This window comes from Prosopis cineraria, unplaced genomic scaffold (genome assembly GCF_029017545.1).
Source record: "Prosopis cineraria cultivar Desert tree isolate PC_DT_omini unplaced genomic scaffold, ASM2901754v1 PC6, whole genome shotgun sequence".
In the NCBI taxonomy this organism is placed as follows: Eukaryota; Viridiplantae; Streptophyta; class Magnoliopsida; order Fabales; family Fabaceae; genus Prosopis; species Prosopis cineraria.
This window is the reverse complement of record NW_026555337.1, coordinates 16,106,603-16,126,963: the sequence shown is the minus strand read 5'-3', so window position 1 is coordinate 16,126,963 and position 20,361 is coordinate 16,106,603. Positions and strand designations below refer to the sequence as shown.

Sequence of the window (20,361 nt, the reverse complement as noted above, 5' to 3'; positions counted from 1 at the left end):
AAATTCCCTATGTTAAGAATTAAAAAGTTCTTCTAAAAAGCATCTAATAGTAAGGATTTTTTTGGCCAATTATAATAAGGATTGGAGAGAGCACATGATAACACTATTGATGGGAGCAACGTATATTATATTTCTAAATTCTACATACATAAGATTAGATTCAAATATAAATTCAAAGGTATCCTCCCTCGATTATCACCAAATGTTTCCTACTTTTATGCAAGCAACGACTCTTTGCAAGGATTCACTTAGCTTTTAACAAATTAAATAGAAAAAAAATAACTTTTGGTCCTTGCACTTTACTTGTGTTTTGTTATAGGTTTATATACTTTTTTTCAATATTTTAGGTCCCTACACTTTCATTTTTCAGTATTTTAAGTCTCTCCAATATCCTTACACTTTATTTATTTAGGGATTTAGAACACCGAAAAATGAAAGTATAGGAAACTAAAATATAAAAAAAAAAGTGTAAGGATCTATAATAAAGTACGAGCAAAGTGCAAGGATTAAAAATTATGTTTTCTTAATTAAATAATATAAATGAATTTATAAATTATAATAATAACTTACAAGTAACGGATTTAACTCATTAAATGGACTTGAGAAGTAAAATTAGGACGTTGGCAAGTAATGTAAAGGAATGAATTAAGTTAAGTAATAAGTCTTTTTCAAGAAGTGGTTTACATGTTAGCTACAATGTCTTGGACGAAAGATATGGTCATTTTGTATTAGAATTTCATCCAAGTCGGACCCAAAATCTTACGGTAGGATTTCAGATTGTGTTGGGCCTAATTCATAAACATGTAACGGATATGGTCTTTAGATGAAATTGTCCCTTTCATTTATTCAAATTTAGAGATTCTTTTGGTAAAAAAAAAAAACAGAGATTAAATTTCAACACTTATAAAACCCAAAGTTAAATATTTTATTTTTCAGGTGCTGTATTCACATGCATCCTCCTCTAACTGTTGAATATTAGTCCAAATCAAGATTTTTTATGCACAGGCTTCAACATTTAATTTCAGTCATATATTAAAATTTTTATAATTTGTGTAAATTGACTATTCAGATATAAACAGTGCAAATTTAATGTTAAATTCAAATTTTTTATATTTTTTTATAAATTTTTAATATTAAATTTGGACCATTCATATTAAATAATAGATTATCCAAATTGATGATCAATTTTATTTAACAATTTTATAATTTTTTTATTTTAATATATGAAAAATAAAAAAAATATTAAATCAGGTTTAATCTAGAAGATCAAGATCTTTTTCTAGTACACTACAGGGTTGAGCCGGGTCTCCAATTCTCTAGATATCCACAGAAATGCTCAATATTAATATTTAATTTTATTTCTTGATTTCATGAAAAAGGACAAAAAGAAAGAGCCGCCGGGGGGATTGGTCAATGGTAGCTAACGTCTTTGTTTTGAGCTCATACATGATCTTGGAGGAGATGATTACGCCATATATCAAGGTGGCAAGAATTTGTGGATTTAGATCCATATTTATTCAACGAATATTATAATTATAGTTATTAAATTTTATTGACACTTAAAAATTATTAAGATATATTTTTAAAAAAAATTATAAAATAATTCTTATTATCAAAACTCTCCTCACATGCAGGATACCCTCAAAAATTTAAAAGCAGTCACTAATCTAATTTGCAATTTGAGAGGTAAGATTTTATGTTTTTTGAAGATATGACAAAAATAAGTGACAGCCATTCAATTAAATTGATGATTGTCATCGTGACATATTAGACATTTATTGAATGAGTATATTTGTATTACTAATTACTAATCAGATTCAAATACATAAATTATTTCCCATGCCAAGTCATGATGGATAAAGAAAATAAATAAAAAATTTTAATTTATCAGAATTAGAATTAGAACCCTCCTAATATAATTAAAAAAATAACTTATATGGATAAAGTTAGTCCAAATATCCTACAAACAAGATATAATATATTACAAGAAAAAGTGTTTAGTTATTATTTTCAACAAGAAAAAAGTGTGGACTACTCAAATTCTAGTCAAGATTGTCTGTCATCCCTTTTTAAGTCAAGTGCATGCAATATAGTCATTTTGGACATGCATGGGTACAGGAACCATCCTTAGGACGGTCGGGGGTTTAAGAAAATAAATTTATATTTAATTTTTAAGAAATAATTTTATTAGTTAAAATATATTATTAGATGGCAATTATTTATAAGTATAATTACATAAGTATTTCAAGAAGATTAAAAATATAAGATAAGATACGATATATCTAATCTATTAATTTCAAGAAAAAGTTATATATGGTATATAAAAATGCTTATATTATAAATATGTTTTCATTTTGTCGTTACATATTGATGTTGTAAACAAAAAATTTGGTTGGATAATAATAAAATTTTATGAAAAACAATAAACCAATATATTATTAATTAATACTGTGTTCAAACTGAATAAAAAAAATATTAAATAAATACTCATATAAATAGACAATTTCTATGATGATTAATTCAATACAATTTAATTTTTAGAAAGGACTAAGATGTATACATATATATATATATGCTATAAATATATAGTATTTTTTCTTTGACTAAAGTACATGTTTGAACATCAAATTTTATATAAGGTTTCAATTTAGTTTCTTAATTTTATAAGAAAAATGGTAATTAAGTCCCAAAAATGTTGAATTAATGGCACTTAATTCCTAGATAAAAACATTTAAAAAATAAATTACAAATATTAACTCAAATAGTTATAAATAGAAATTCATATTACAGTTTAAAATTTACATTTAATACTTAAATATCTATTTGCAATTAAAACGCTTGAATTAACAATTATCTGAATGGATGTTTTTAACCTTTAAAAAAAATGACAGGACCTAACAATAATTAATTTATATTCTAGGACATAACTATTATTTTTAAATTTTATAAAATATCTTTTCAATTCTCTAACCCTACACTGTTAGTTTTAAATTATTATTTTTTACATCAATTATTATTATTTTAAAAAATTAAACTCAATATGCCAACATTCAAAAATATTTTTTTAATGTTTAAAAGTTTAATGTTCAAATTATTAATTGATAAAAACTTATGTTGTTAGAGCTACATGAGTGAAAAGACACTTTATAAAATTAAAAAAATAAAATAAAATTTTATATAAAGTTAAATGACTCAATATATACTCAATATATATTTTAGTTCTTTTCTTTTAATTAATGAAAAGTTAATAAGAACAAATAACTAAATCTAATATACATTGTTTTTTAATTGAAATATACAAATAAAAGTGACGTATCCATATAAGGACGTTTGACCAAAGTAGCTAATACATGTAAGTTTCATGAAGACCCGTAACTTAGACGTCACCAAGAATTTTCAAAGCAAACTTTGCCACTAACATTAATATTACTTTTCATGCCATCATCGTTTAAATTTCAAAAACACCACAGCTCACTGAACTCTATATATACCCATTAATGCTATCCTCATCTTCACGAAACCGATCAAAACATAATCTCTCTTCGCTCCAAAAATGACTGTCATCATCAAAAGCCTCGCTGTGTTCTCCTTCCTTCTCGCTCTTAGCTTCACTTTCACAGAGGCCACCAGGTTTGACATCACAAACAAATGCTCCTACGCGGTGTGGCCGGCATCGTTGCCGACAGGTGGCGGCCGCCAGTTGAATCCCGGCGAGACGTGGCCTCTTGACATACCCGCCGGCACCGCCAATGCTCGCATATGGGGCAGAACCAACTGCAACTTTGACGGGTCGGGTCGTGGACATTGCGGGACCGGTGATTGTGGAGGTGTACTCCAATGCCAGCTTTCCGGGGCACCACCAACTACGCTTGCAGAATATTCTCTAAACCAACCCAATAATTTGGACTTCTACGATATCTCTGTGATCGACGGTTTCAATATTCCGATGGAGTTCAGTCCAACCAATGGTGGATGTACTTCCCTCCGGTGTCCCGCCGATAAGTGTCCCGATGCTTACCTCTTCCCTGCTGACAATACTAAAACTAAAAGTTGTCAGTCAGGAACCAACTACAGGATTGTGTTTTGCCCTTGAATGAGTTATTAGTCTCACCAGCTCGTAATAATAAATAAAGAACGATGTAATATGATGACATATTCTCGGCACATTTACGACCAGATGTGTGCGTTTGTCCTACTAAGAAATAAATAAATTCTCATCTTTTATTGATTTTCACACATGCATGTTTAAGTCTTTCTTTTAAAAAAAAAAAATTACTCATGATTATGTTTCTATTGAAGGCAATTATGTTTGAAGTATGATAGACACTAAATGTAAATATCTCCTAACAAAAATTTAAATATTGATTCTTTATGTTATGAGAGACTAATAATTAACATCTTCTATGCTAAACGCAACCAGTTGATTCCATGTTGAAGCCTTTTGCAACATTATATAGGTCCTTAAACCAATGGTAACAGTAATATAAACGTTAACAACAACTGTACTATGAAGGAGTCGTATAATTCTGCTATTCAATATAATGCATATAAAGTGGTTTTGCTGGCTCGTATCCTTATCATAAAGTACATTCTAATTAAAATTTATCAATAGATCTTATTATAAGTTACTATCAAATATGCTTTATGACTGTTAAAATTTGTATTTATATAACATGATTGATAGGGTAGGGTCCTAACAGGATTTTCCTCTTCCCATCACTGAGCCTGGCGGTCTTTAATTTGTTATAAATTGTCCTTGTTGACCTGGTTGGCCTGGTTGGTCTATATATACTATTTTTCAGGAAAATACTTAGCTACTTCAACGATTTCATAGTATCTCTAAAGGTTGTCAACAAGTTATTAATTAGTTCTAAGTCATCTTTGTTGATTTATAAACCATTGCATCCAAACTTTTCTACCCATTTTAAATCTGCAAATTTTGAAATTCAAGGTTATTAATTAATTTTGATCTGCTACCATTGACCACAAATGAGGAGACGAAAGGGATGGAATTTGCAGAAGTCATTAATTAATTTGAATGTAGCAGATCATCTTAGCAACCAACTTAATTATTGAGTTGCAACAACCACAATGGGATGTTTTGACACTCAACTCATGTCCCATCTCAAGTGTAATTTTGTGTCACTTGATTTTTTTGGGCTATAATAGACCTGTCCTAATATAATTGGAATAGAGATTGGCCAATCGAGATAGGATTCCAATGAACACCCCTATAGGGTGTTTGTAAATTTGGTTTGGTTTGGTTTGATTTTAAAGAAAAAACCAAACTGAACCAAATCAATTACTTTACCAAAGCATGAGGCCTATTCAATCTTTTTTTTTATTTATAACACTTTGGTTCAGTTTTTGAGATACTTGGGTGGTGTAATTTTTAAATAATAATATTTAAATTATTAAACATTAAAATACTTAATATTTTAATAATATTTATTGAATTGTATTTTAACAAGATTTTAGGATACTTGACGCTCTAAAAAAAGGACTTTAAAGTGCTTAACACTCTTAAAAAAAGAGTTCAAGAGCAAATTAACACTAAAGGACATGTCTCATCCTACATGTCACTGTGTGGACTTCACGCAAATGCCACATCAGTAGAAAGCAGAAAAATTAAAAGTTGATTAATGGAATGGGGTTTTTGCTCCTTTGAACAATAATTTAGAGATAAAATTATCTCACTTAAGAGTATAGGGTACCTAGAGCTTTTAAAAAATGAGTACAGTGGCAAATTAAACCTTAACTCTATAAATTACTCAGTATTTAGTGCTTAACCATGTCTTAAACAAGATTATCTCTAATAGAAAAATAATTGCGTGCAATAAAAAAAATTCTACTATATCAACATACATATCTTTTTTTTTAAAAAAAATAATTATTTATTTAACTTTTTAAGGTTAAAAAGTATTTAGTAAATAAAATGTACATTATTCGAATACCAGCTGAGCCAAGGGTGTGAGCCATCTTTTTCCAAGTCATGCGGATATTGTCAATTTTGAACGCTGTGACCGGACTAGTCAGTTTGACCAGGAACCTGTTACCAGTCCATTCAATTGATGCTGCGAAATCATAGAGTAAGTGAACTCGTCAACGAACTAGAAAAACCTGATCGGTTCACTGATTCAAGAAACAAATCAAAAAAAAAAAAAAATGAAACCAGCTGATGGAAGAAATCTAGAGAAAAAAAAAATGGAATTCGTGAATGAGATTGATTTAAAAAAAAACTAAGAAGAGATGTTTTTTTGTGACTAACCGTGTTTCATCAGTCAAAAAATCACTAGATTTGTTATAAATTTATCAGAGGTACATGACCTGTATCTCAGTATCTTAGGTCCATGGCAGCAAAGAGATGGGGAAGAACTGGAAGGAAGAACAAAAAGGCTTTTGGCTTTGAGTAAAAGATTGAAGCTAAGGGGACCATTTCTCTTGCTTTACACATTATAAATATTAAATAGTATTAACTGATAATTAACATCAAAGGTGCATTAGGCAGCTGGTCCGGCGATTGGCGGCATGACATTGAAAAAAAATGATAATTTAATATCATTATATGCTATTAATTTGATATTCTAGAATCTCCATGTTATTTGTGGATTTAAATCCAGTGAATGACTTAATTACACTCATTTAATAATTATTTAATTTAATCAAATGACTATCAAATATTGTTATGTAATACTCAAAAATACCAAATCTTAAATTTTTAAAAGGGATAACAAATGCAAGGAGTGTTTTTATCGCAAGAAATATAATATTTTAAACTTTTAAAGAAAAATATATCTTGATAATTTTTAAATATTGATGAAATTTAATAGTTATAATTGAGACACTTAATAAGCTATTCACCAAATCCAAATCCACTATTTTGTGTGGCTATGCATTGAACAATGGGAATTGCAAAAGAATTAAACTTGGCTTTGAAAAAACTAATTTATATATACTCCCCCACTCACTATTATAGAGCACATTCCAAAAAGATTTTTTTGTCTTTAATATAAGGTACTTGGATGGTTATTTATTATAACTTTCTAAAATTTACCCCTGTTACATATTTAATTTTATAACTCATTATATATTGTGTATCTCTCTTCTTATTTTTTATATAGATGAAGTTAAATTTTTTTTCCAATTTTTAAGACATATTTAATGAAATAACTGTAATTTTATGATTCTAGTAAAATAGTTGAAATTGCCTAATAATATGGACTAGATGGAGTATTTAATATTTTCTATCCCTTTGAATGATTTTTTTTAATTTGTTTGTTTTATAATCATGGTAGATGTCTATTTTCTTCACACATCATCATTTTCATCTTTTTTCATGAAACTTTCACTGTTATGAGAGTTAATTATTTGTCTTCATCATTTCTATAACATTTGATGTACATGACCATATATATAAAAAGGGTATATTATTTGTATTGAAGTACACAATAATTTTTTAAAAAAATTTCATTCTCTTGTCTCTACACTTCTTTGCCTAATATCTTTATTTTCTAGTTGCTTAATTTCATAACAAGCATAAATTTATTTATATAATCTCTAATCTGTGATATCTAATTATATAATAGTAAATGAAAAAAAAATTATTTCATTGATGGCTTTAAACATACACACGGACACTCACATCATGGATGTAAAAATTATTCAATTAAATTAACGTACCAAAAGAAATTCTATTTTATAAAAAAAGTTCATGCATTTTCATTATAAATTCTAGCATATCAACATATACACGTCTTTTTTAAAAAAATAATTATTTATTTAAATATTCCTAAATAAAAAGTACTTGATTAATAAAGTGTGAATTATTCAAATACCAGCCAAAGGTATGAGCCATGTTTTTCCAAGTCATGGGCATATAGTCAATTTGAAAACTTATCCATTATATATGCTACTTCAATCTTAACTTATAAGATATTTTTAAAAGAATTTGGCATCCTAAAATATAATATCACTTTCATAAAAATAAAATTTTATTGATGATTCTTTTTTAATATTTCCTTTTCCATTATACTCTTTCTCTTTAATATTTTTTTACATATAGTGTATTGAATGAATGACATTTGTAAAAAAATATATTTTTTAAAAAATAAGATTATAAAATATATTTAATAAATTTTATTAGCATATTTTTTTTATCTAAAAGGTTTTTATAAATTAAGAAGGCGAGAGTATTTTATTATATGTTGACCCGTAACTTGACTGGCAGTCTGGCATAACGAAGTTCTTCTAGCGGGCTTGTTATATATATTCAACTCATTTATATATTTTATTATACGCACACACGTCATGGCATCATCGTTTAAATTTCAGAAACGTAATACCACAGGCTGCCTATATATACCCACTGTTGTAGACCCTCTTCTTCACAAAGCAATCACCAAACAATCTCTTAAGCTCCAAAAATGACGCTTCTCAAAAGTCTCTCTGTCTTCTGCTTCCTAACTCTTAGCTTTGTTCTCACACAGGCCGCCAGGTTTGACATCACAAACCGATGCTCCTACATGGTGTGGCCGGCCGCCTTGCCCACGGTTGAATCCTGGCCAGACATGGTCCCTTGACGTGCCCGCCGGCACTACTAGCGGTCGTATAAGGGGCCGAACTAACTGCAACTTCGACGGGTCGGGTCGTGGAAGTTGCCGAACCGGTGATTGTGGCGGTGTCCTCCAATGCAAACTCTCTGGGGCAAAACCAACCACACTTGCAGAATTTTCTCTTAACCAACCCAACAATTTGGACTTCTACGATATCTCTGTGATCGACGGTTTCAATGTTCCGATGGCGTTCAGTCCAACCTCTAATGGCTGTACTTCACTCCGGTGTCCCGCCGATAGGTGTTCCGATGCTTACCTTTTCCCTTCTGACAATACTAAAACTCACAGTTGCCGATCAGGAACCAACTATAGGGTTGTCTTTTGCCCTTGAATATGTTATTTGTCGATCGTCGCACAGCTTGTTTCCTTATTCCTACGTCCAAATAAGAACTAAATGTAATAATACGACGCCGTTCTCAGCATACCACTGTGTGCGCGCACTTCTCTTGCTTGGAATTAAATAAATCAATCTCGACTTTGGTTATTGTGCATTTGGATCGATCACTTTTGATTATTTTACGGTGCATGACTTATTGGCTTCAAAAAATTCGCTGGAATATATATATATATATATATAATTAGGTCCTAAAAGATTTTACTAAAAAAAAATTGTGTAACTATTGATTCATGTAGTTAATTATAAATTACATATGATGATAGCTGCAAGTGAGGTATTCAAGTCTCTTAATTACATCACTACTACCAGTGATTTGCAATTAAGATTAAAAAATTCATGGATCAGATGCACAGCGCACCATGTTATTCAAGCTCTATTGGATAAAAACATACCATCTTACACTAGTTTAATAAAATAATATTTCATTTGTCATATTTTTAATGACTTTATTTATTTTTAAAATAGAGTGCCTATTTAATTATTCTCTCTCTATATATATATATATGTCATTATCAATAACATGATCAATTTATATTTATAATTATATTTTATTAGATAGGCCATGAATGATGTGACACACTGGATCTATACAAAAAGTTCTCACTAATATTCCTATATTTGGAACTGTTTAAAAAAATATATGCAACTAAGCAAACTTTGTATTGGAAAAATTACAGTTAGATCTCAAAAAATTAAATTAATGATGGATAAGCTAGTGATAACATTTTCTAATAAAATGAATTATAGATATAGATTAAAATAGTTATAAACATTAATTTTAATTAGAGCAAAAATACTTTGATCTCCCATTTATTTTACCTAAATTAAAGATATCTCTTTTTTATTTTTGAAATTTATAGAAAGTTCCCCTAATGTAAATAGTTACAAAACACAAACATCCCCAATATTTTTAATATTTCATTTCCATTCATTCATCCTTAAGTTGACTGTTAAGTTATATATATTAGACCAGAATATCCTTTTTTTAAATATAAATTTCTGAAAATATTAAAATATTAATGATAATAATAGGAATTTTATAATAATTATAATATTAATCAATATAATTTACATTTTTTAATATTATTAATTGAACATAAAATTTAAAATACTATTTAAATTTTTAGTCACACAAACATTTTTTAATTATTTAAATTTTTAAAATTGGAAGAGAGGAAGAGAGACTGTACAATGGCCAATAAAACTCTCTTCCAACATAATTCATTATAAATATAACGATAGTAAACTTGAGACTTTAGCACCAAGTGTTATATAAAGGTTTCTCTATTGTCATAGTTAATTACCTAATTAAGGTACAATCAGCAATAACCCCCAAACTTTATTACTCTATTAATCCAAAATACTTCTATACTCCATTTGATCAAACACTTTATATGCACCCCAAAAGTGTCATAAAACACCAAAGTTTATAAATCATCAACAGAAAAATTCCCAGAATTCAACTAATGTCACAATAGCTTTATAAACAAAATTCTCCACCAAAACTAATTTAACTTCATGAATAAATAGCACCCATAAATGCATTCTCATAAGAATTGTTGGAATTTTCATAAAAATATATAATCAAATAAAACTCGTCCTCATCAACATTTTATCGAACATCTTGTAATGATTAGACCTCAAACTATTACCTAGCTTCTTCCCATTCAATTCTAATTCCCAAAGATTTTCAATGTAAATATTTAGTCCAAACAACATCCCAGATTCCATATTTTCAGCTGAGAATCAGTTTTAACCTCAAAGGGGGAAAAAAAAACCCCAAAATTCACATTTATCTCTCTTAGTCATAATCAAAACAACCATATCAAAATTTCTCAATGGAAATGTTCATTTAAGCTTCAAATTCCAGGTTATTAAAATCCTTCTCGTAACATATTCAAATCTGACAACTGAAGAAGAGAAGGAAATCAAATTTTTTAGTCACGCAAACACACTCACGTAATGGTCTGATCGCCAGAAGAGAGGAGGAGGTTTTGAAGCACCTCACCTCCATACAGCAACGGTATTAAGGCGAGAGAGATCTGATGCGACCCCTAGCTATCACGGCAAGAATGGAAGAGGAAGGAAAAGAAGGTCACGAGCTGTACAGGGAAGAGGGAATCTGATACGTACACGTTGCCACACTGTCGGAGGAGGAAGATTCCGACGCTTCCACCGTCACCAACGACGGACAGCCAAGGACAAAGGTGAAGGGAGAGGAAAGCTTGGGCTCTTGCAAACTCAGATGGACAGAGGAGGGGAGATCTCGGTGGTTTTTAATCAGAAAAGAAAGAAGTTGTAAGTTTGGCGGAACAGGAACGGCACAGCTCCACTTCGGCGACGGTGGCAAGTACGAACGGCGGGGAGATAAGAGACTGAAGCACGGTGGGTGAAGTTTCTGGACAGCTCTCTTGCTGTCTAAACTGATGCCCCAAAACGCGAAAATATGAGGAAGTAGGAAGAATAAAATCTGACCAAGTTAAGGACAAATGGGTAATTTTCCATAAGGACTGGAAAGTTAAAAAAAAAAAAAATGTAGAAGCGTCTCGCTCTTGTCTCTTGCATCCAAAGGCATCGAACGTGGAACCTTGGATTTATTAACGATGCTCACCACTAAGCCATATTAACCCGTAAATGTGAATCAACAAATGTTAAAATAAATTTTAAGTTGCTTTTATTTTTATTACTCTACACACACACATATATATATTGGGTTATTACAGCAAGGGACCCACCAAGCAATTTATAAGGAACGCCATTTAAAAGGGAAAGAAGGGGCAACATAAAGGAAGGGAAAAAAGAAGAATTTGTGAGGTAGGGTATGCTCTTGATTTGCCATGTATTATAAGAGATATCATCAAGGACATTTATTAAGAATTCTATTGTTAATTATACCTGAGTCAATAAAAATCGTATAAAGATGAAATTCATATATGCAATTTTTTCTACCATCCTTCACGTTGTATATTATATGTTGTGCAAGGGAAAATAAGTTTTTAAGTATTTTATTTAAAATTTCATATTATTTACCTCTTTAAGTAAAACTTTAAATAAAAAAAATCATCAATTTATAAAATAATATCAAATTTAAAAATATCACTATCACTATACGTTAAATTTGAGCTTATTGTTCATTTGTAACTCCTCTAGTGTCAGGTGTTTTTTTTTTTTTTCCAATTCTTTAATTATAAAATAAGTATGGGGTAAAAGATAGTAAAGAGTTTTATATTGCCTACTAGCTAGTACTGCATTATCACACAAACGAAGTATTGTTATATAGACCAATATTATAATTTTCTTACCAGCGTATATAGACCTAATTGTATTGCCAAGTATAAAATTATACGATAAAATTAAATTAATATATATATTTATTAAATTCAGTCTTTTAATAAAAAAGTAAAAACGAATAACTTCACTTTAATTAATTTAACACAAAATCTATGATTAATAAAGTTTTTGATTCAATATAAAAACTGAAAACAAATGACATCACTTTAATTAATATAACACAAAATCTATTATCAATAAAGTTTTTAATTGAATATAATAACTTGCACAATCATCTATCGAAGAGGTCCACATGCTTTATGCAGGTACCTTATGATATTAATTAATTATATGTGGTTTTCAACTAATCCATGTGATCTTTCTCTATTAATTCTCGGTCAAACCACACCAATTGGTAGAGCTGTGTTAATTAAATTATTCTATAGTTGAAAACATGCGTATTGTATGTGTGTATGCAGACACACACACACACACACACACACACACAATTTGAATTAGGCACGTGTGTGCGTATCACTCTTACCTAAGTCCTCCACATGTTAACAGCAAACAAAATTAAACTGAAATTTGGGTCAACATTAAACATATATCTATACACATGTACGCGACTTTACGTGACGAGTTTCTCAAGCGAAAGGTGTAGGCAGTTAATCTTCGAACCATTATCCAACGTCTTGATGAGTTGCATTGGTTACAAATAGAATAGGGAATATGAGTTGGGTTATATAGGCTGGCGCAATAACCTATTATATGAGCTGAGTTGGAAAAAAATTGATTTAAATAAAAAATGAGTTTTTTCCTGATTTGGACCAAATAACTTGTGAATCATATGGGCTAATTATAATGGGTTAGGGTTGGCCCGTTGAACCCATATTATTTTTTAAAAAAATATAGAAAATAAAGAAAAAATGGAGAATATTGTTAATTCATGACTTTTGATAAATAGATCTACATGGTTTAGCTGGCTCAATTTTTATATTTTATACAAATATATTTAACATTTTGGTCTATCAAAAATAATCATGACATAAAGAAATATCCACATGAAGGAAAAAATAAATTAAAAATAAAGTAAAAAGAGTTGGTAGGTTTGTCCATTGAACCTACTAACCCTCCAAGTTTAGATTGAAATTTTTTTCAACCCATATAAAAATAGATTGAATCCAACCTAACTCATATTTTCCTTAACTTATATAGACCAACCCATACCAGCTCTAAACACCAGTTATTTTTAGTGTTACTCATTTTGGACACATAATTTTACAATTCTACATCACCATTAACCACAGAACCACAAAACTGTTCCATCAAGCAAATGCAATACCATAAGTAAATACAATACTTACCGAAAATGCAGACACTTGTTGGATTAATGAGGTGTCATGCCATATCTGAATTGTGCAACAGTCTCAGCCATTTGAACACACGATACCATATCAGGCCTACAATCATTAAGTACCAATTGCATTTGCTTGCTTTCTGTAGCAAGAATCAGAAATTCTATATTCATGAACATAGATGAGAGATGCCTCAGCTTCATAGACTAGAATATACAATGAACCCACTCTTCAAAATTTTCCACACGGAAAGGAAATGACCATTTCCTTTATTCGCTTGCATTTCCTAGCATATGCAGTTGATGAAATGAGTCATTTGAAAAATTGGAAGCCCAATCTTCAAAAGTTGATCATGCAGAAGCTTCAGTATAATAATTTAATGTCCAATTATATAGCTTGACATTACTTGTCCATATAATTTCAACTTTCAACAGCAAGAACGCTGTGACGAGGACTAATTATGTATGACAAGAACAATCTCAGTTTAGAATGATCAAGCAAAGCAAAGTGCCGTTCTGTTTTTTTATAATAACCCATAACCATTACGTGCACTAGTTAAACTTCATAGCCAAAGATATAAAGAAGGAGAGTCTCACTTAGGACCCCGAAAATGCAAAAATTTGTAGTTAGGGCCCAATAAAATTTGAAATATATTGTAAGACCATGGACCCTTCTTGCAAATTTTGTTGTAAATGAAAAAACTGTCTCAATAGAATGTGTATGCATACGCAACACAATATTTATGAATTCTTAATACAATATTTATGAAGCACAATATATCTAGTGTATATTAACTTGAAGTATGTTATTTTAATGCAAGTATTTTATTCATGATAGACTTTATGTTGTACAAATATTACAAGTCTACATATGTTCAATATGTTGAGAATTAATGGATATTGTTGTGCATTCATGGATATTGCATTGTTCATCCTCTAATTGCTTGTACATTGTGTTAAGAATTTGTGACCATCATGTTATACATACATGGACATTCTATTAAGATAAGGGCAAATGCATCTTTTCATCTACAACAAAATTTACAAGAAGAGTCCTTAGGCTTGTAGTGTGTTTTTAGATTCTATTAGGGTCTAAATATAAATTTTTGTGTTTTGGGAACCCTAAGTGAAATTCTCCCATATAAAAATGGCATGAGAAAAACGAGACAAAGCAATAGCATTTATGCTGTCATCATACATATTTGCAGTCCCATCACAGATAAGTTTCCTCACTCTTTTTGAATATTGAAATAAAGGGAAGAGCCCACTTTCTTGCGGCTGCTGGGATTGAATTTGAGGCTTTTTATATCCTATCCGCTATTGCAAGTCAAATCGCTAATCATTCAGACGCCACCTTGTTCACAAAATTTCATGGATTACAACCTAACATAGGAAAATGAACAGCCAGCCCAAGATAAATTGATGGAATAGAAAAAAATTATTCAAACAGTATAATGATTATTTTAACTATAAAACGAACAAGTTGTTGGTTCGATGTAAACTCGAACCAAAAAGGAATACAGACACGTTGTTTGTGCAGTTTCCAGAATTTAGGCTAACAATGAAATTTACAGATGCCTTATCACTCAGGTCGCCAATACTAGAAGCATCTTTCAGATAAAAAACACCAGGAAACAGAAATACAATTCTTACCCGGCTTAAAATCTCCACCAATCGAGCAGGATGGTTAAAGGGATCACATCCACTGGACTTATCATTGTCAAACAAATCTTCTTGGCTCGTGTTAGACATTAATTTCTTATTACCAGGTGAGCTCCACCGTAGAAACTACTTTTTTTTTTTTTAACAAAAAGTTAGACACTTTCTGCACTAGGTAAGGTTTACCAAGTGTACAAACTAAACCTTCTTTTATTTTTTGGAAAAAAAATTGCAGACACTTTCTAGACTGGATGAGATCTACCCAGTATGAAAACTAACCTTTTTTTTGAAAAAAGAATATTCAGATAATTTCTACACCAGTTGTATGCGGAAACAGGATAGAAATTACTTTTTATACTGGTTATATGCGGAATCAGTGCAGACAGTGTTCTATTAAATCTTTGTATTTACGAAAATGCATGCAACCGTGAACCCTTCATACTTTTTACACCAGTTCCTTTCTGACTGATGTAAAAAGGGGGTGTGAAAAGTGTTTTTTTTTAGTAGATATTATTTTGTGGCTAAACGTGTTTCTTCAGTGAAAAAATCACTAGATTTGTTATAAATTTATCAGATATGTATGAACTGTATCTTAGTATCTTTAGTCCATGACAGCACGGAAGAAGGACTGGAAGGAAGAAGACGAAGGAGTATGAACAAAAGGCTTTTGGCTTTGAGTATAAGATTGAAGCTGAGGAGACCATTTCTCTTGTTTTACATATTATATTGTAAATATTAAATTGTATTAATTGATAATTAACATCAAAGGCGTATTAGGCGGCTGGTCTGGCGATTGGCGGGATGACATTGAAAAAAAAATAATTTAATATCATTATATGCTATTAATTTGATATTCTAGAATTTCCATGTTATTTGCATATTTGGATTTGGTGAATGGCCTAAGTAGACTCATTTAATAGATGTCTCACTTGGCACAATAATAATCATTTAATTTAATCAAATGATTATAAGAAATTTTATCATATAATACTCAAAAAGTACCAAGTTTCAAATTTTTGAAAAGAATAGCATACATAATGAGTATTCTTATCATGAGGAAAAAATATTTTAAACTTTTGAAGAGAAATGTATCTTAATAATTTTTAAGTATTAATGAAATTTAACTGCTGTAATTTAGACACACACTGAATGAGTATAATTAAGCAATTCACCAAATTCAAATCCGTTATTTTGGTGCGGCTATGCTTTGAAGAATGGGAGTTACGAAAAAAAAAAGAAATTTGGCTTCGAAAAAAACTAATTTATGTCCTCTCCGGGGCTATTATAGGCATATTTTAAAAATATTTTTTTTGTCTTTAATATAATAATAAACTACATGAATGGTTATTTATTATAAGTTTCTAAATTTTATCCTTATTGTAAATTTAATTTTATACCTTATCATATACCTTGTATCTCTTCCTATCTTTTATACAGATAATGTTGGATTTTTTTTCATTTCTAAGACATATTTATTGAGTTAATTGCCATTTCATAATTCTAGTAAAATAGTTGAAACTGCCTAATAATATGGACTAGATGGAGTATTTAATATTTTCTATGCCATTGAATTTTTTCTAATTTAAATGTTAGTTTTATAATCATGAATTAATGAATTTTTTCAAAAATTCAATATATAAACTTTTTATGATGAAACTAATGTTATCAGGATTAAGGGACTGGAAAATAGTTTATACAATTAAAAGACCAAAATAAAATATTATATAAAGTTAAAAAAAAGTAAATGTATGCTTTAGTGGTTAGCCAAAATACAATATAAAAGAGGTTCTCCCAATGCTTTAGTACATAATGGGATTGCCGATAATAATAAATGCTATGTCATTACATTAAAAATGACAAAAAAAAAATATTTTGGCCAAAAAAAAAAGACAAAGCATAAGGCATAAGTTTATTTATAGAATCTCTAATCTCTAATTATATAATAGCATATGAAAAATATTAACGTCTGTTTGTTCATGTGCGTCTGTTTGTTCGTTGACTGCTTTAAGCACACATACGGATACACGCATCATGGATCAAAAAAATATTCAATTAAATTAACGTACCAGCAAAAAAATTCTATTGCTTAAAAAATTCTAGCATATCAACATGTACACGTCTTTTTTAAAAATAATAATTATTTATTTAACTTTTCCAAAATAAAAAAATATTTGGTTAACAAAGTGTGAATTATTCAAATACCAGCCAAGCGTATGAACCATATTTTTCCAAGTCATCCGCATTTAGTCAATTTGAAAACTTATCCCCTTATATAAACTACTTCGGTCTTCGTTTATAAGACTCTTCTAAGAAAATTTTTACATCCCAAAATATATAACACTTTAATAAAAATAAAATTTTATTCATAATTTATTTTTAATATTACCTGTTCCATTATATTCTTTCTCTTTAATATTCTTTCACAAATAATTTATTAAATGAATGATACTTTTAAAAGATTATATTTTTGTTTAAAAAATATAATTATAGAGTATATTTAATGAATTTTATTAGTGTAATTTTTTACAAGGAGGGAGTACTTTATTATATGTTGACCCGTAACTTGACTGGCATAATGAAGATCCTCTAGCGGGCTTATTATATATATTCAACTCGCTTATATATGTTATTATACGCACACACGTCATGGTTTCATCGTTTACATTTCAAAAACTTAACACCGCAGCTTGCTGAACCCCATATATACCCATTGTTGTAGTTCCTCTTCTTCACAGAGCAATCACCAAATAATCTCTTAGAGCTCCAAAAATGACGCTCCTCAAAAGTCTCTCTCTCTTCTGCTTCCTAGCTCTTAGCTTTGCTTTCACACAGGCCGCCACGTTTGACATCACAAACCGATGCTCCTACACGGTGTGGCCGGCCGCCTTGCCCACGGGTGGCGGCCAGCAGTTGAGTCCCGGCCAGACATGGTCCCTCAACGTGCCCGCCGGCACTACTAGCGGTCGTATATGGGGCCGAACTAACTGTAACTTCGACGGGTCGGGTCGTGGAAGTTGCGGAACCGGTGACTGTGCCGGTGTCCTTCAATGCCAGCTCTCCGGGGCACCACCAACGACGCTTGCAGAATTTTCTCTTAACCAACCCAATAACTTAGACTTCTACGATATCTCTGTGATCGACGGTTTCAATATTCCGATGGAGTTCAGTCCAACCAATAGTGGATGTACTTCCCTCCGGTGTCCCGCCGATAAGTGTCCCGATGCTTATCTCTTCCCTGATGACAATACTAAAACTCATAGTTGCCAATCAGGAACCAATTATAGGGTTGTCTTTTGCCCTTGATTAAGTTATTAGTCGTCGCGTCTTGTTTCCTTATATTCCTACCTCCAAATAATTAAGGAACTATGTAATGATACGACAACGTTCTCATCGTGTATATCTAGTCTATCAATGTATGCACTTCTCTTGCTGTGAAATAAATAAATAAATCTCGACCTTGATTATTGTGTATTTGGATGAATCTCTTTTGATTTTTTTTATGGTGCATGATGTATTGATTCCAAAAAAAATCACTTGAATATTTTATAATTAGGTCCTCAAAGATTTTACTGAAAATAAAATTGTGTAAATTTTGATTCAAATATTTAATTATAAATTATATATGATGATATTTGCAAGTCAGGTATTTAAGTCTCTTAATTACATCATTACTAGTGATTTGCAACTAAGATTGAGAAATTATTGCATGGATCAGGTGCACGGTGCACCATATTGTTCATGCTTTGTTCAATAAAAATATGTCAGTTTTTCTTTAATGTATTGTTTTTCTCTATCTATCATCATCAATGATAAAATCAATTTATATTTAGAACCATTACAACCATACATGGCTTATTTTTATTAGATAAACCATGGATGGCATGGTGTACCAAGTCTATATAAAAATTTCTTACTAATATTCCTATATTTGCAAGTATTTAAAGGAATTTGTAACTTATTTTTTAAATTTTAACATGGTTGAAGAATAAAAAATTTTATTTTTCTTGTTAAAATTTAGAATATAAATTATAAATTCATCACAACTGAGTTGCAAAATTGAAAGATTGAGCAACAGATTTTTAAAATTTGATATTTGAAATGTAGCTTAAATTAATTGGTCTTTTTGGAACCTCTCTATCATTTTCCTGTGTTTAAATGAATATATGCAACTAAGCAAACTTTATATTGAAAAAATAATAGTTAGGTCTCAAAAGATTGAATTAATGATAATTAGGTTTTAGATAACATTTTCTAATAAAATGAATTATAGATATAGATTCAAACAGTTATAAACATTAATTTCAATAACATTTTCTAAATTTTTAATACATAAATTGGAAAAAATAATATTTTCAAGATGCAGTTAAAAAAATTGATGAAATAATAGGATTTAATATAAGAAATTACTTAATATAATTTATATTTTTAAATTCTATTAATTTAATACAAAATTTAAAATTATTTATTTAAATACCGATGTAATTATTTTAATTTTTAAAGTTGGGGGGAGAGTGTGTACAATTAAATTATGAGGGTAAAATAATAATTTTAAAATTTTCAACATAATTACAAATAAAAAATCAAGTATTTTAGAATCGTTAATGGAATATTTCTAATGGTATTAACAATTGGATTAAAGTGTGGGTTTAGAAATAGAGACAAGATTTCTATAATTTAAACATAACAAAAGCAAGGTTACTATATTTTTCTGTTTCAATTAACATATGAGAATTATATTTGAAATTTAAATTCCCTATATAGAATTGAAATTCTTGAATTCATAATTGTTTGAATCAATATTTTTCACTCAATTTTAAAATTTAACTATTATTAATTCAATCTTTTATGTTTTAATTGTCATTTTGCCAAGTTTATTAGCACTTCACAGTCATTAAATTGATCTTCTAGAACTTATATATGCGCGATCCCCACCCGGCCCCACCTTTTTTTCTTCCTACGACTAGCTTCTTTGACCCCTTCAAGCCTCTAATATCATTTACGCTTGTTTTTAAAAAACTATAAATTGATGTGTATAGATATATTAAATTACTTGAAGCGGAGGACTG

General features: G+C 29.7%; 2 protein-coding genes and 1 pseudogene across 2 annotated transcripts; all 3 read left to right on the top strand.

Annotated features, from left to right (window-relative positions):
* The first annotated feature begins 3,513 nt into the window (after nucleotides 1–3,513).
* On the top strand, nucleotides 3,514–4,234 carry LOC129312919 (thaumatin-like protein). The gene has a single exon (XM_054955705.1). The coding sequence runs from the start codon at nucleotides 3,554–3,556 to the stop codon at nucleotides 4,091–4,093; it is 540 nt and encodes a 179-aa protein (XP_054811680.1). The 5' UTR covers nucleotides 3,514–3,553; the 3' UTR covers nucleotides 4,094–4,234.
* A 4,136-nt stretch (nucleotides 4,235–8,370) lies between these two features.
* LOC129314656 (thaumatin-like protein) lies at nucleotides 8,371–9,103 on the top strand (annotated as a pseudogene).
* Nucleotides 9,104–18,022: 8,919 nt separating this feature from the next.
* On the top strand, nucleotides 18,023–18,766 carry LOC129314328 (thaumatin-like protein). Its single transcript, XM_054957740.1, has one exon. It carries the CDS (start codon nucleotides 18,065–18,067, stop codon nucleotides 18,596–18,598), a length of 534 nt encoding a protein of 177 aa, XP_054813715.1. The 5' UTR covers nucleotides 18,023–18,064; the 3' UTR covers nucleotides 18,599–18,766.
* The last annotated feature ends 1,595 nt before the right edge of the window (nucleotides 18,767–20,361 follow it).